This window comes from Oncorhynchus kisutch, unplaced genomic scaffold (assembly GCF_002021735.2).
Source record: "Oncorhynchus kisutch isolate 150728-3 unplaced genomic scaffold, Okis_V2 scaffold1029, whole genome shotgun sequence".
Lineage (NCBI taxonomy): Eukaryota > Metazoa > Chordata > Actinopteri > Salmoniformes > Salmonidae > Oncorhynchus > Oncorhynchus kisutch.
The window spans coordinates 43,082-57,366 of NW_022262974.1; the positions used below are offsets into that span (position 1 = coordinate 43,082).

Here is a 14,285-nt window from a genome sequence, read left to right on the forward strand (position 1 = left end):
GTGTGTTTTTGTGTGTGTGTGTGAGCGACAGTGGGGTAGTGTTAATTAACTCCTCTCTCACGCTGAGTTCCCCCCACGCGTCCCTTCACACACACACACACACACACACACACACACACACACACACACACACCCACCCAGCCTACAGTATCTCTCCTCCCTCCTTCCACACCATCCCACAGTGCACTGCAGGGCCTGCAGCTAAGGACCTGAATCTATCGCTCTCTCTCTCGCTGGGAGCCACTCCTCTCACCAGGGCTCCTCTCACCAGGGCTCCTCTCACCAGGGCTCCTCTCACCAGGGCTCCTCTCCTCCACTCTTTATTTATTATGAATGTCTTTATTTCCTCCTTTCTCCAACAAGACAGCCTGTTCTCTTCTCCTTCACCACTACATTACCCTCTAACATCAGTCTGCTTTAAGACTGGTGCAAGGCTTTGTGAGACTGGTATAAGACTGGTGTAAGGCTTTGTGAGGCTGGTATAAGACTGGTGTAAGGCTTTGTGAGGCTGGTATAAGACTGGTGCAAGGCTTTGTGAGGCTGGTATAAGACTGGTGTAAGGCTTTGTGAGACTGGTATAAGACTGGTGTAAGGCTTTGTGAGGCTGGTATAAGACTGGTGTAAGACTTTGTGAGGCTGGTATAAGACTGGTGCAAGGCTTTGTGAGGCTGGTATAAGACTGGTGTAAGGCTTTGTGAGGCTGGTATAAGACTGGTGTAAGGCTTTGTGAGGCTGGTATAAGACTGGTGTAAGGCTTTGTGAGGCTGGTATAAGACTGGTGCAAGGCTTTGTGAGGCTGGTATACGACTGGTGCAAGGCTTTGTGAGGCTGGTATACGACTGGTGCAAGGCTTTGTGAGGCTGGTATAAGTCTGGTGCAAGGATTTGTGAGGCTGGTATAAGACTGGTGCAAGGCTTTGTGAGGCTGGTATAAGACTGGTGCAAGGCTTTGTGAGGCTGGTATAAGACTGGTGCAAGGCTTTGTGAGGCCGGTATAAGTCTGGTGCAAGGCTTTGTGAGGCTGGTATAAGACTGGTGCAAGGATTTGTGAGGCCGGTATAAGGCTTTGTGAGGCTGGTATAAGACTGGTGCAAGGCTTTGTGAGGCTGGTATAAGACTGGTGCAAGGCTTTGTGAGGCTGGTATAAGACTGGTGCAAGGCTTTGTGAGGCCGGTGTAATGTCGCCTTTTGACCTTACACCAGACGTGGTCAGGTTAGCCCTGTGACGTCAATGTCACAGCGAGTGGTGTTACTGTGTATTGCCATAACCACCCACTCATTGCCCTGGTGTGATTTTATCTGCAAAGTCCTGTGGTTGTCATTCCACCTCTAAAGTCAATGGTGGCAGCTAGAGATGATTCAGTATTGTCCTTGGGTTGGGCTCGTATCCATTGCAATTCAGGAAGTGAAATGAAATTTGTGAATGGAAAAAGTTGACATTGAAAACAGTGGGTCAGTTTTCTGTGAATATGACCATTTCCCTGTGGTTCAGCAGTAGAAACTGTAACCGTGTCTTAGACTATGTACTCACTGTGTGTCGTTCCACCCCCCTACCCAGAGTATCATGGTCCGGTGGCAGCCCCCACCACCAGGCGCCCAGAACGGCGAGATTACTGGGTATAAGATCCGTTACCGGAAAGGAACGCGGAAGAGCGAGGCGGCAGAAACCACGGGAGGCACCCAGCTATTCCAACTCATCGACGGTAAGCTCTCCTATAATACCAAGTCACGTACTCTATCACGTACTCTATCGCGTACTCTATCACGTACTCATCACATGACTCATTGTGGAGTTGAATTAGTCATGCACATGCAATATCTTACATGGGAAATCATGTGATTATTGATTAGCGTGTACTAAAACAAATCTAGTTTTCAGATAGGCCGAAGGCACTGTGGCTACTGCTGGTAGTTTAACTTTTGGAGCCAATTGGAAGTTTCTAAGTTGAATACTGTGGTCCCATAGGACCAGATGTTGTATCACTGGAGCACTTTTCATTTGAGCCTTTTGTCTGGCGTGTTGTTTGGAGTCATCATTTTCCTTCATCGTCTGTGTTACTTCAACATCTCACATCCAAACTGATATTATACCGTTACTGTAGTACAATAGATATCAGACTGTAGCGACGGCAATGAATATTACATGTTGTCTCAGCAACTTTTCTGGCCCCGTCTCACGCTGTGTGGTGCAGCATCAAAGAGAATACACACTTGAAAGTCAGACCCGATTTATATTTGGGGTGCAACAGGGGTGTTTGTTGGTTCAAAGGCTTTTAAGCTAGAGATTTTCTTTCTAGAGCCTTGGAGTCCTGGAGTGTCTGGGTGGTTTTCAGCAGTCTGCCTCAGGGACAGCCCGTAGTAGTGAAGGGAGAGACGACACGATTAGCATTTAGCGTCCAAACCGATAAATCCAATCCGATTCTTAAGAAAATGTTTGCACCAGTTAGCGCAGCTACATGTTCTTTAAAGACAGCGGGCGGTTCCCACCACTTTGAATTTCCAAAACACGCCCGTGGCGGTGATGTAGCCGACCCAGCAATGTGGCTGGGATGGTGGTCCAAGCAGGGATCCAGCTCCACTCCTCCAGGAGTGAACAGTGTCCTCTTTCTTCTCTGAGATTTCTATCGGGAACGGCTTGCTTGGGTTACATTCAAACTGCTCATGTGTAAATTCCCCCACAGACGCGTCGTGATCAATGGCAGAAGGTTCATCTCTATCAAACCCATTGGATTGGAAAGAGGAAAATGTTAATTGCGCCACGACGACGAGCTCTCTCTTGATCCCACCCCTGACAGAGTTATCGATTTTCCCTTCACACAAGCAAAGAAATATTGGACTTCCTCTTGAAATATTACGGCTTCAAATATTTAGTGTGTCTGCATGCCCAGCTCGATTGAGTGGTGGAGTGAGGGATGCACTGCTAGTACATCCTTTAAGAAGCCCACTGAAAGGAAAGTTTGGACAGTTTTCTAACTGCAGAAACTGATGGACCTAGCCTATGGCTGATTCTGCACACAAACCCAATTACATTTCTTGGTCTGCCTGTCAAAAGAGCGCACTACTTGTTCACTTCGCCTCAAACATTTCAAAGCACTTGATTGAGGGGGGAGTGAACAAGATGAGGGCGCACTTTGGGTAGAAGAGGGAGGAATGGAACTGGGCTTCCTGTCTGACTCTGACTGATTTTCTATCTGTGTGTTGTTGTGGTCAGGTCTAGAGCGGGGGACAGAGTACACGTTCAGAGTATCAGCCATCACAGTGAACGGCTCCGGGCCCGCCACAGAGTGGAGCACCGCAGAGACCTTCGAGAGCGACCTGGACGGTAAAACTTCCCTTAATACACTGACCAGTCAAATCCCTCTACCTCAGCCCTGATCCTTACCTCTTCCCTTAATACACTGACCAGTCAAATCCCTCTACCTCAGCCCTGATCCTTACCTCTTCCCTTAATACACTGACCAGTCAAATCCCTCTACCTCAGCCCTGATCCTTACCTCTTCCCTTAATACACTGACCAGTCAAATCCCTCTACCTCAGCCCTGATCCTTACCTCTTCCCTTAATACACTGACCAGTCAAATCCCTCTACCTCAGCCCTGATCCTTACCTCTTCCCTTAATTCACTGACCAGTCAAATCCCTCTACCTCAGCCTGATTCTTACCTCTCTTCCCTTAATACACTGACCAGTCAAATCCCTCTACCTCAGCCCTGATCCTTACCTCTTCCCTTAATACACTGACCAGTCAAATCCCTCTACCTCAGCCCTGATCCTTACCTCTTCCCTTAATACACTGACCAGTCAGATCCCTCTACCTCAGCCCTGATCCTTACCTCTTCCCTTAATACACTGACCAGTCAGATCCCTCTACCTCAGCCCTGATCCTTACCTCTTCCCTTAATACACTGACCAGTCAGATCCCTCTACCTCAGCCCTGATCCTTACCTCTTCCCTTAATACACTGACCAGTCAGATCCCTCTACCTCAGCCCTGATCCTTACCTCTTTCCCTTAATACACTGACCAGTCAGATCCCTCTACCTCAGCCCTGATCCTTACCTCTTCCCTTAATACACTGACCAGTCAAATCCCTCTACCTCAGCCCTGATCCTTACCTCTTCCCTTAATACACTGACCAGTCAGATCCCTCTACCTCAGCCCTGATCCTTACCTCTTCCCTTAATACACTGACCAGTCAAATCCCTCTACCTCAGCCCTGATCCTTACCTCTTCCCTTAATACACTGACCAGTCAGATCCCTCTACCTCAGGCCCTGATCCTTACCTCTTCCCTTAATTCACTGACCAGTCAAATCCCTCTACCTCAGCCCTGATTCTTACCTCTCTTCCCTTAATACACTGACCAGTCAAATCCCTCTACCTCAGCCCTGATCCTTACCTCTTCCCTTAATACACTGACCAGTCAAATCCCTCTACCTCAGCCCTGATCCTTACCTCTTCCCTTAATACACTGACCAGTCAGATCCCTCTACCTCAGCCCTGATCCTTACCTCTTCCCTTAATTCACTGACCAGTCAAATCCCTCTACCTCAGCCCTGATTCTTACCTCTCTTCCCTTAATACACTGACCAGTCAAATCCCTCTACCTCAGCCCTGATCCTTACCTCTTCCCTTAATACACTGACCAGTCAAATCCCTCTACTTCAGCCCTGATCCTTACCTCTTCCCTTAATACACTGACCAGTCAGATCCCTCTACCTCAGCCCTGATCCTTACCTCTTCCCTTAATACACTGACCAGTCAAATCCCTCTACCTCAGCCCTGATCCTTACCTCTCTTCCCTTAATACACTGACCAGTCAAATCCCTCTACCTCAGCCCTGATCCTTACCTCTTCCCTTAATACACTGACCAGTCAGATCCCTCTACCTCAGCCCTGATCCTTACCTCTTCCCTTAATACACTGACCAGTCAGATCCCTCTACCTCAGCCCTGATCCTTTCCTCTTCCCTTAATACACTGACCAGTCAGATCCCTCTACCTCAGCCCTGATCCTTACCTCTTCCCTTAATACACTGACCAGTCAAATCCCTCTACCTCAGCCCTGATCCTTACCTCTTCCCTTAATTCACTGACCAGTCAAATCCCTCTACCTCAGCCCTGATTCTTACCTCTCTTCCCTTAATACACTGACCAGTCAAATCCCTCTACCTCAGCCCTGATCCTTACCTCTTCCCTTAATACACTGACCAGTCAAATCCCTCTACCTCAGCCCTGATCCTTACCTCTTCCCTTAATACACTGACCAGTCAGATCCCTCTACCTCAGCCCTGATCTTGACTACTTTCACTAGTCTGAATTGTTCAGGGCCAACATGTTTTGTTTACTTGTTGGTTTATCAGCATCATAAATACCTTCAAACCCTCTTTTAATGTGGTCTCACCTTTATATTTATGGTTTAGTTTTAATGTATTTTATTGTCTTGATTCTAGTCTAAAGTATATGGAGTGTTTAATATTTATTGTGTTTAATTTCTTTATTGTGTTGTAATTGATATAAGTTTGATCTCCTGAGTTTTCCTCCCTCCAGAGTCCAGGGTGCCAGACATCCCCAGCTCGCTACATGTGCGCCCGCTGGTCAACAGCATCGTGGTGAGCTGGACGCCGCCGGAGAACCAGGACATGGTGGTACGAGGCTACACCATCGGCTACGGCATCGGCAGCCCCCACGCCCAGACCATCAAGGTGGACTACAAGCAGCGCTACTACAGCATTGAGAACCTAGGTGAGCACACCCTGTTGTTGCCCTCTGGGTTGTTGCCCTCTGGGTTGTTGCCCTCTGGGTTGTTGCCCTCTGGGTTGTGCCCTCTGGGTTGTTGCCCTCTGGGTTGTTGCCCTCTGGGTTGTTGCCCTCTGGGTTGTTGCCCTCTGGGTTGTTGCCGTCATTGTTGATAGTGTGTTGTTGTGGAGCCATGTTCTTGATGCATGACTGTGAACAGTCTTTGACTGCATGGCTGGCTGTGCTTCATGGTGTCCTGTAGCCTACTGTAATTACAACATGGTTAGGGGGGACCACTATGATAATGTTGCATAATTTAGCTTTTCATTAAAACCCCAACGAGAGAATGGGTTTCAATATACACCTTTTGTCAAGATGATGAATATCCTGATCCTATGAGGAGAGGGTCTCAGGAGTCTGGACTTGATTAGCTACATTATTTCATAATGCGCTCTCTCTCCCCCTCCGTCTCGCCCCCTCTTTCTCCCTCTCTCTCCCTGGCCCTCTTTCTCCCTCTCTCTCCCTGGCCCTCTTTCTCTCTCCCTGGCCCTCTTTCTCTCTCCCTGGCCCTCTTTCTCTCTCCCTGGCCCTCTTTCTCTCTCCCTGGCCCTCTTTCTCCCTCTCACCCTGCCCTCTTTCTCTCTCCCTGGCCCTCTTCTCCCTCTCTCCCTGGCCCTCTTCTCCCTCTCTCCCTGGCCCTCTTTCTCTCTCCCTGGCCCTCTTTCTCTCTCCCTGGCCCTCTTTCTCTCTCTCTCCCTGGCCCTCTTTCTCCTCTCACCCTGGCCCTCTTCTCTCTCTCTCTCACCCTGGCCCTCTTTCTCCCTCTCTCTCCCTGGCCCTCTCTCTCCCTCTCTCTCCCTGGCCCTCTCTCTCCCTCTCTCCCCTGGCCCTCTCTCCCCCTGGCCCTCTCTCCCCCTGGCCCTCTCTCCCCCTGGCCCTCTCTCCCCCTGGCCCTCTCTCCCCCTGGCCCTCTCTCCCCTGGCCCTCTCTCCCCTGGCCCTCTCTCCCCTGGCCCTCTCTCCCCCTGGCCCTCTCTCTCCCTGGCCCTCTCTCTCCCTGGCCCTCTCTCTCCCTGGCCCTCTCTCTCCCTGGCCCTCTCTCTCCCTGGCCCTCTCTCTCCCTGGCCCTCTCTCTCCCTGGCCCTCTCTCTCCCTGGCCCTCTCACTCCCTGGCCCTCTCCTTCCCTCAGACCCCAGCTCCCACTATGTGATAACCCTGAAGGCCTTCAACAACGTGGGGGAGGGGATCCCTGTATACGAGAGCGCCATCACCAGGCCACAGTCAGGTAGGACACCTACACAATACCCCTACACCCTGAATACTGGAGTAATGGAATGGTCTCATGGACACACCCTAAATAGCCTTACCAATGAGATGGTCACTAATACCCTCCATACTGGACCGGTGAAATGGTCTCATGGACACACCCTAAATAGCCTTACCAATGAGATGGTCACTAATACCCTCCATACTGGACCGGTGAAATGGTCTTTTAATGGAGAAATGGTTTCATCCATAAAAACGTATGCTGGTGTCATTTCTGTTTGCTGCCATATTTCAGTGGGGAGTGAAGTCATTTAACTCCCTTAAAGAAGGAATCTGACTGTAGTCTTTGACCAATGTTACATCACCACCACCATCATCATCATCATCAATAAATATACCCTGACGCGGCTTGACTCTAAATAACTTCAGAGATAAACTTACTAAAACCTAATGTGTTTTTTATTTGACCAACTAGAGCCTTGACTTTATATTAGACATTATTCCTCCTGCATTCATATGGTGCAGTTTACCTTCCATCAGACCTGATCGTTAGAATCAACTTGTCAGAGAGCATCTCTGACCTGCCATTCTCTCTGTGGTAATTGACTTTCCCTTTGTCACAAATATCACTGCACAAAACAAGTGGTCCCGGCTCATCTTAGGCCTGTCTCCCAGAGAATAATAAGGAAATATCCTCCAATCCAGATTTCTCTAATCTGAGGACAGCTACTCAGACAATTAGCTGATATTTAGGTCACAATACCAAATGCCAACAATTGAACACAAAGTATGAATTGCTAGCAGGAAGTCGCTGCTCAACATAGCTCTGTAGAGTATGCCGCATTTTTTGACACCCGTAAGATGAGGGAACTAGGAGTGTAGGCTGTACCCTGTGTCGAGGCACCCCCAGGGAACTCTGAGTGATGGCTGAAACCCATGTCGACTTTAAGCCAACCCCTCGTCACCCCCTCTCTGTTTTGATGAGCCAGTTTGTCTGTACTTGCACTCCGCTATCCCAGCATGCACTGCTGTGCAGGGACAGGATACCGGATGACTGAAATGGCATCAACATGCTGCAGGGGGGCAATCCACACACACACACACAGGCACACACACACACACACACACACACACACATACACACACAGGCACACACACACACAGGCATACACGCACACAGAACACACAGACATATATACATAGCACTGTGCAGAAGCGCGCACGCACACGCACACACCCCTGCTGTGGCTTTGGCAACCCTCTGTCAGATCCAGCTCTCCTCTCAACACAGAACCAAAGCCCTCCAATACAGTCTGCAGTTTGAATACACCAGTGAGTTGCTCCACAAGCATGTTCATTGGATGAAAAAGTTTGGAATAAAAGACTGGTTGACCTAGATAATGTTTTGACTTAAAAGAAGTTGGGAGAAATCTAGGAGTGTTGTTTAGGGACTGATGTATTATAGTAAATATCCAGTGGGAAGATAACCTTGGTGCAAAACATATGCAAGACTGACTTGAAAAGGAGATTTTCAAACTCAATGTGACTTTCCTTTATAAAGCATAAATCAAACCAAAGCAGAATAAAAACCTTCTCCTATATGTGGCATCTGATAACTGACTGAAATGCATGGAGGGGGGGGTTCTTTTTGACAGGTAGGAACATTTCATTCAGAGCACTGTAGGCTACTAAACCCAGGCTGGTACAGACTACTGCTGCAGACACAGTTCTCAGAGTGAAAAACAGATGCCATTTCCATGCCACCTAAAACCACACCGTGTTTCCAGGACCACCTCCATGCTTCCTAGAAAGAGAGAGAGAGACACACACACACACACACAAAATGGAGCGGGGAGGAGAGAGGGAGCTGGATAGAGTGGGGGTGAGTTTGGGGGAGGTAGGCTACACCAGATGACCAGAGATTTTTCTAATTACCACTGGACCCTGGTCAAAATCTGGTGTCCAGGGCTGGCGCAGAGCATGGCGTAACATAGCTAGCAGCGAAGCCTGGTCAGTCCGCTCATTGCTGCCATCTTGAAGCGTTTGGTTGGCATTGTGGCGACTTGAGCCAGGGAACCACTTGTTACTGCCTCTCTCACAACACCAGTGTTTACCATGCGTCCATAATGAGTACACACACACCTCAGCAACCCCCTGGAGGACATTGTAGTGAGGGAAGCAGGTGGATGGACATGTGCTCACAGTGGCTAACTGTGTTTAGTTACATAACAGAGGTATCCTCCATCTGTCAAGAGATGTGACCAGGGTAACATTCTTTAGGGAGGTATCCTCCATCTGTCAAGAGACGTAACCAGGGTAACATTCTTTAGGGAGTTATCCTCCATCTTTAAAGAGACGTGACCAGGGTAACATTCAGTAGGGAGGTATCCTCCATCTGTAAAGAGACGTGACCAGGGTAACATTCAGTAGAGAGGTATCCTCCATCTGTCAAGAGACGTGACCAGGGTAACATTCAGTAGAGAGGTATCCTCCATCTGTCAATAGACGTGACCAGGGTAACATTCAGTAGAGAGGTATCCTCCATCTGTCAAGAGACGTGACCAGGGTAACATTCAGTAGGGAGGTATCCTCCATCTGTAAAGAGACGTGACCAGGGTAACATTCAGTAGGGAGTTATCCTCCATCTTTAAAGAGACGTGACCAGGGTAACATTCAGTAGAGAGGTATCCTCCATCTGTCAATAGACGTGACCAGGGTAACATTCAGTAGAGAGCATCTCCATCTAGAAGAGACGTGACCAGGGTAGCATTCTTTAGGGAGGTATCCTCCATCTGTAGAAAGACGTGACCAGGGTAACATTCAGTAGGGAGTTATCCTCCATCTTTAAAGAGACGTGACCAGGGTAACATTCAGTAGAGAGGTATCCTCCATCTGTAAAGAGACGTGACCAGGGTAACATTCAGTAGAGAGGTATCCTCCATCTGTAAAAGACGTGACCAGGGTAACATTCAGTAGGGAGTTATCCTCCATCTTTAAAGAGACGTGACCAGGGTAACATTCAGTAGAGAGGTATCCTCCATCTGTAAAGAGACGTGACCAGGGTAACATTCAGTAGGGAGGTATCCTCCATCTAGAAGAGACGTGACCAGGGTAACATTCAGTAGAGAGGTATCCTCCATCTGTAAAGAGACGTGACCAGGGTAACATTCAGTAGGGAGGTATCCTCCATCTGTAAAGAGACGTGACCAGGGTAACATTCAATAGGGAGGTATCCTCCATCTGTAAAGAGACGTGACCAGGATAACATTCAATAGGGAGCAACTATATCATTAAGTAACACAGACATAGATGATGCTAATCAATCCCAGATAGAACAGACATCACTAATTTAATCAATCCCAGATAGAACAGACATCACTAATCTAATCAATCCCAGATAGATCAGACATCACTAATCAATCCCAGATCAGACCATAATTTATCTAATCAATCCCAGATAGATCAAGCATCACCACATTATTCATAGGTAAAGACCAAGTCAATCCATTTGAAGTTGTCAAAACTCCCTTTCATTGGCGTTTAATATCCCTCGCCCTTGACACACGAGATCCGCTGATAGGCTACATGAGCAACAATGAACAGATGAATAATTCCCACATTTCACTTCTTACATGCATAGAGTTTGAACACAGCGTCAGTGTAGGGCTTTCCTTGTGAGTGACATGGCTGTATATACAGTCCTATTGTGATTCAGCTATAGTAAATGTTCTGTTGCAATGCTGCATACAGTAGTATTTCTATTGAGACACTGTAAAGTAGTGCCTGTATTCACAGAGACACTGTAAAGTAGTGCCTGTATTCACAGAGACACTGTAAAGTAGTGCCTGTATTCACAGAGACACTGTAAAGTAGTGCCTGTATTCACAGAGACACTGTAAAGTAGTGCCTGTATTCACAGAGACACTGTAAAGTAGTGCCTGTATTCACAGAGACACTGTAAAGTAGTGCCTGTATTCACAGAGACACTGTAAGTAGTGCCTGTATTCACAGAGACACTGTAAAGTAGTGCCTGTATTCAGAGACACTGTAAAGTAGTGCCTGTATTCACAGAGACACTGTAAAGTGGTGCCTGTATTCAGAGACACTGTAAAGTAGTGCCTGTATTCACAGAGACACTGTAAAGTAGTGCCTGTATTCACAGATACACTGTAAAGTAGTGCCTGCATTCAGAGACACTGTAAAGTAGTGCCTGCATTCAGAGACACTGTAAAGTAGTGCCTGTATTCACAGATACACTGTAAAGTAGTGCCTGTTCAGAGACACTGTAAAGTAGTGCCTGCATTCAGAGACACTGTAAAGTAGTGCCTGCATTCAGAGACACTGTAAAGTAGTGCCTGCATTCAGAGACACTGTAAAGTAGTGCCTGCATTCAGAGACACTGTAAAAGTAGTGCCTGCATTCAGAGACACTGTAAAGTAGTGCCTGCATTCAGAGACACTGTAAAGTAGTGCCTGCATTCAGAGACACTGTAAAGTAGTGCCTGCATTCAGAGACACTGTAAAGTAGTGCCTGTATTCACAGAGACACTGTAAAGTAGGACCTGCATTCAGAGACACTGTAAAGTAGTGCCTGCATTCAGAGACACTGTAAAGTAGTGCCTGTATTCACAGAGACACTGTAAAGTAGGACCTGCATTCAGAGACACTGTAAAGTAGTGCCCCGTTTTCAGTCACTGTTTAGCCTTGCAGTCAGAGACATTATTATCAATAATGAAAGAAATCAGTCTTCTTTAAAGGTGTGGTAAGTCAGTATGGTATTTGTATTTTTGATCTTGTTGTTCTGTTGCACTGTTGTCTTTCCCCAAAAAATTCTGAAGCCATGTGGCTAAATGTTACTCTGTTGACCTTTACTAGAGATTACTCTGTTGACCTTTACTAGAGATTACTCTGTTGACCTTTACTAGAGATTACTCTGTTGACCTTTACTAGAGATTACTCTGTTGACCTTTACTAGAGATTACTCTGTTGACCTTTACTAGAGATTACTCTGTTGACCTTTACTAGAGATTACTCTGTTGACCTTAACTAGAGATTAATCTGTTGCACGTTCCTTCTAGTTGTAGCTTTCCTTTGAGTGATTATCCATCTTTACTTAGTGTTGATAATGTGAGTTGATTATGTTGAACACAACAGCCCTGGATCAAATCCGTGACAACAAATCGGTATTTGACCCAAGTCTGATCGACAACAGCCCTTGTATAGACAGTAGAAAACCTTGATGTAGCCAATAGCCATGTCTGTTGATCTAATAGAATTTTCTCTCTTTCTCTTCACCCTTCCCAATCCCCTCTCCTCCTCCCTCATTTGAATAACTCATTAACATATTTTCTACCCTTCTTCGTAACCCCTCCCTCTCTCTCTACACCCCGCCACCCCGTTTCATTTGGACCGGTCTTGCTTTTTCTTTTTCTTTTGACCTCGCCACAAAACACACTTTTTTGGTTTGTAATTTCTTCCCTCTTTTCCACCATGTTCTGTTTGCCATCTGTTGTGAACCTGGTGTGTTGGTAACTGCTGGCAGACCCCATAGACCCTGATGTTGATTTGTATGAACTCTTCCATGCGCCATACACACCAGTACCAGACCCCACCCCCATGCTACCTCCCGTGGGCGTACAGGCCTCGGTGCTCAGCCACGACACCATCAAGGTGACCTGGGCCGACAACTCTCTGCCCAAGAACCAGAAGATCACGGACGCACGCTACTACACGGTGCGCTGGAAGACCAACATCCCCGCCAACACCAAGCTCAAGGTACGGTCACGGGGACGCAGCAGCATGGCCCGCAGGGCCCCGTTCAAAACAGCACAGCTTTATTATTCCCTCACGGTTCATTTTAAAGTAGAAGGTGTCATCAGAGCACAGCATAGTATATGTATTCTACCACTATGCCATTCTAATCATCAGTGTGTTCAGCTATCCCACTAGCAGGGTGATGAATCAATGTGAAGTAATCCCACCCACTAATTACATGAGGTTCAAACGTCTCTCAGTCCTTCCCATCTACATTCCACAGTCCTTCTCATATACATGCCACAGTCCTTCCCCATCTACATGCCACAGTCCTTCCCCATCTACATGCCACAGTCCTTCCCCATCTACGTGCCACAGTCCTTCCCCATCTACGTGCCACAGTCCTTCCCCATCTACATTCCACAGTCCTTCTCATATACATGCCACAGTCCTTCCCCATCTACGTGCCACAGTCCTTCCCCATCTACGTGCCACAGTCCTTCCCCATCTACGTGCCACAGTCCTTCCCCATCTACATGCCACAGGCCTTCCCCATCTACATGCCACAGGCCTTCCCCATCTACATGCCACAGGCCTTCCCCATCTACATGCCACAGGCCTTCCCCATCTACATGCCACAGGCCTTCCCCATCTACATGCCACAGGCCTTCCCCATCTACATGCCACAGGCCTTCCCCATCTACATGCCACAGGCCTTCCCCATCTACATGCCACAGGCCTTCCCCATCTACATGCCACAGGCCTTCCCCATCTACATGCCACAGGCCTTCCCCATCTACATGCCACAGGCCTTCCCCATCTACATGCCACAGGCCTTCCCCATCTACATGCCACAGGCCTTCCCCATCTACATGCCACAGTCCTTCCCCATCTACATGCCACAGTCCTTCCCCATCTACATGCCACAGTCCTTCCCCATCTACATGCCACAGTCCTTCCCCATCTACATGCCACAGGCCTTCCCCATCTACATTCCACAGGCCTTCCCCATCTACATGCCACAGGCCTTCCCCATCTACATGCCACAGTCCTTCCCCATCTACATGCCACAGGCCTTCCACATCTACATTCCACAGTCCTTCCCCATCTACATTCCACAGGCCTTCCCCATCTACATGCTACACAACAGAGATGTTCAGCACTAACGTTTATAGTCTCTCTGAAAAAGGGAATATCTTTAACAAATAAATTGCATTGATTGCACTGTCATTAGTCAGTGTACTGCATTCACTCAGGTTGTGAATGTGGCATAGTATGGTATACAACACAGAAAGACAAACCCTTCAACTAGGTGTAAGAGATGCTATAGCATCCTGCCCTAGCTCAATTAAGATCATTACTTATCTCCCTCAACAAGATTAGGTGTGTGGTGGGGGGTCAGAATACGAATAACGGCTGTGTTGTTTCATAGGTGGTTAAACAAGGACAAGGACAAGACAGAGGTCTGGGGAATGGGGGCCTGACAGTGCATTCTGAGTACAGACTGTTCATACAACACATATTCTGATTCAG

General features: G+C 47.7%; 1 protein-coding gene across 1 annotated transcript in view; it reads left to right on the forward strand.

The window, feature by feature from the left end:
• neo1a (neogenin 1a) overlaps positions 1-14,285 on the forward strand; it is a gene marked incomplete at its 5' end in the record, with an annotated part of 54,163 nt that overhangs the window by 17,497 nt on the left and 22,381 nt on the right. Inside the window, 5 exons of the mRNA XM_031817449.1 lie at positions 1,558-1,702; positions 3,211-3,321; positions 5,545-5,739; positions 6,923-7,018; positions 12,541-12,773. Of these exons, the coding sequence (XP_031673309.1) occupies positions 1,558-1,702; positions 3,211-3,321; positions 5,545-5,739; positions 6,923-7,018; positions 12,541-12,773 (780 nt within the window). The remainder of the gene's footprint in view (positions 1-1,557; positions 1,703-3,210; positions 3,322-5,544; positions 5,740-6,922; positions 7,019-12,540; positions 12,774-14,285) is intronic.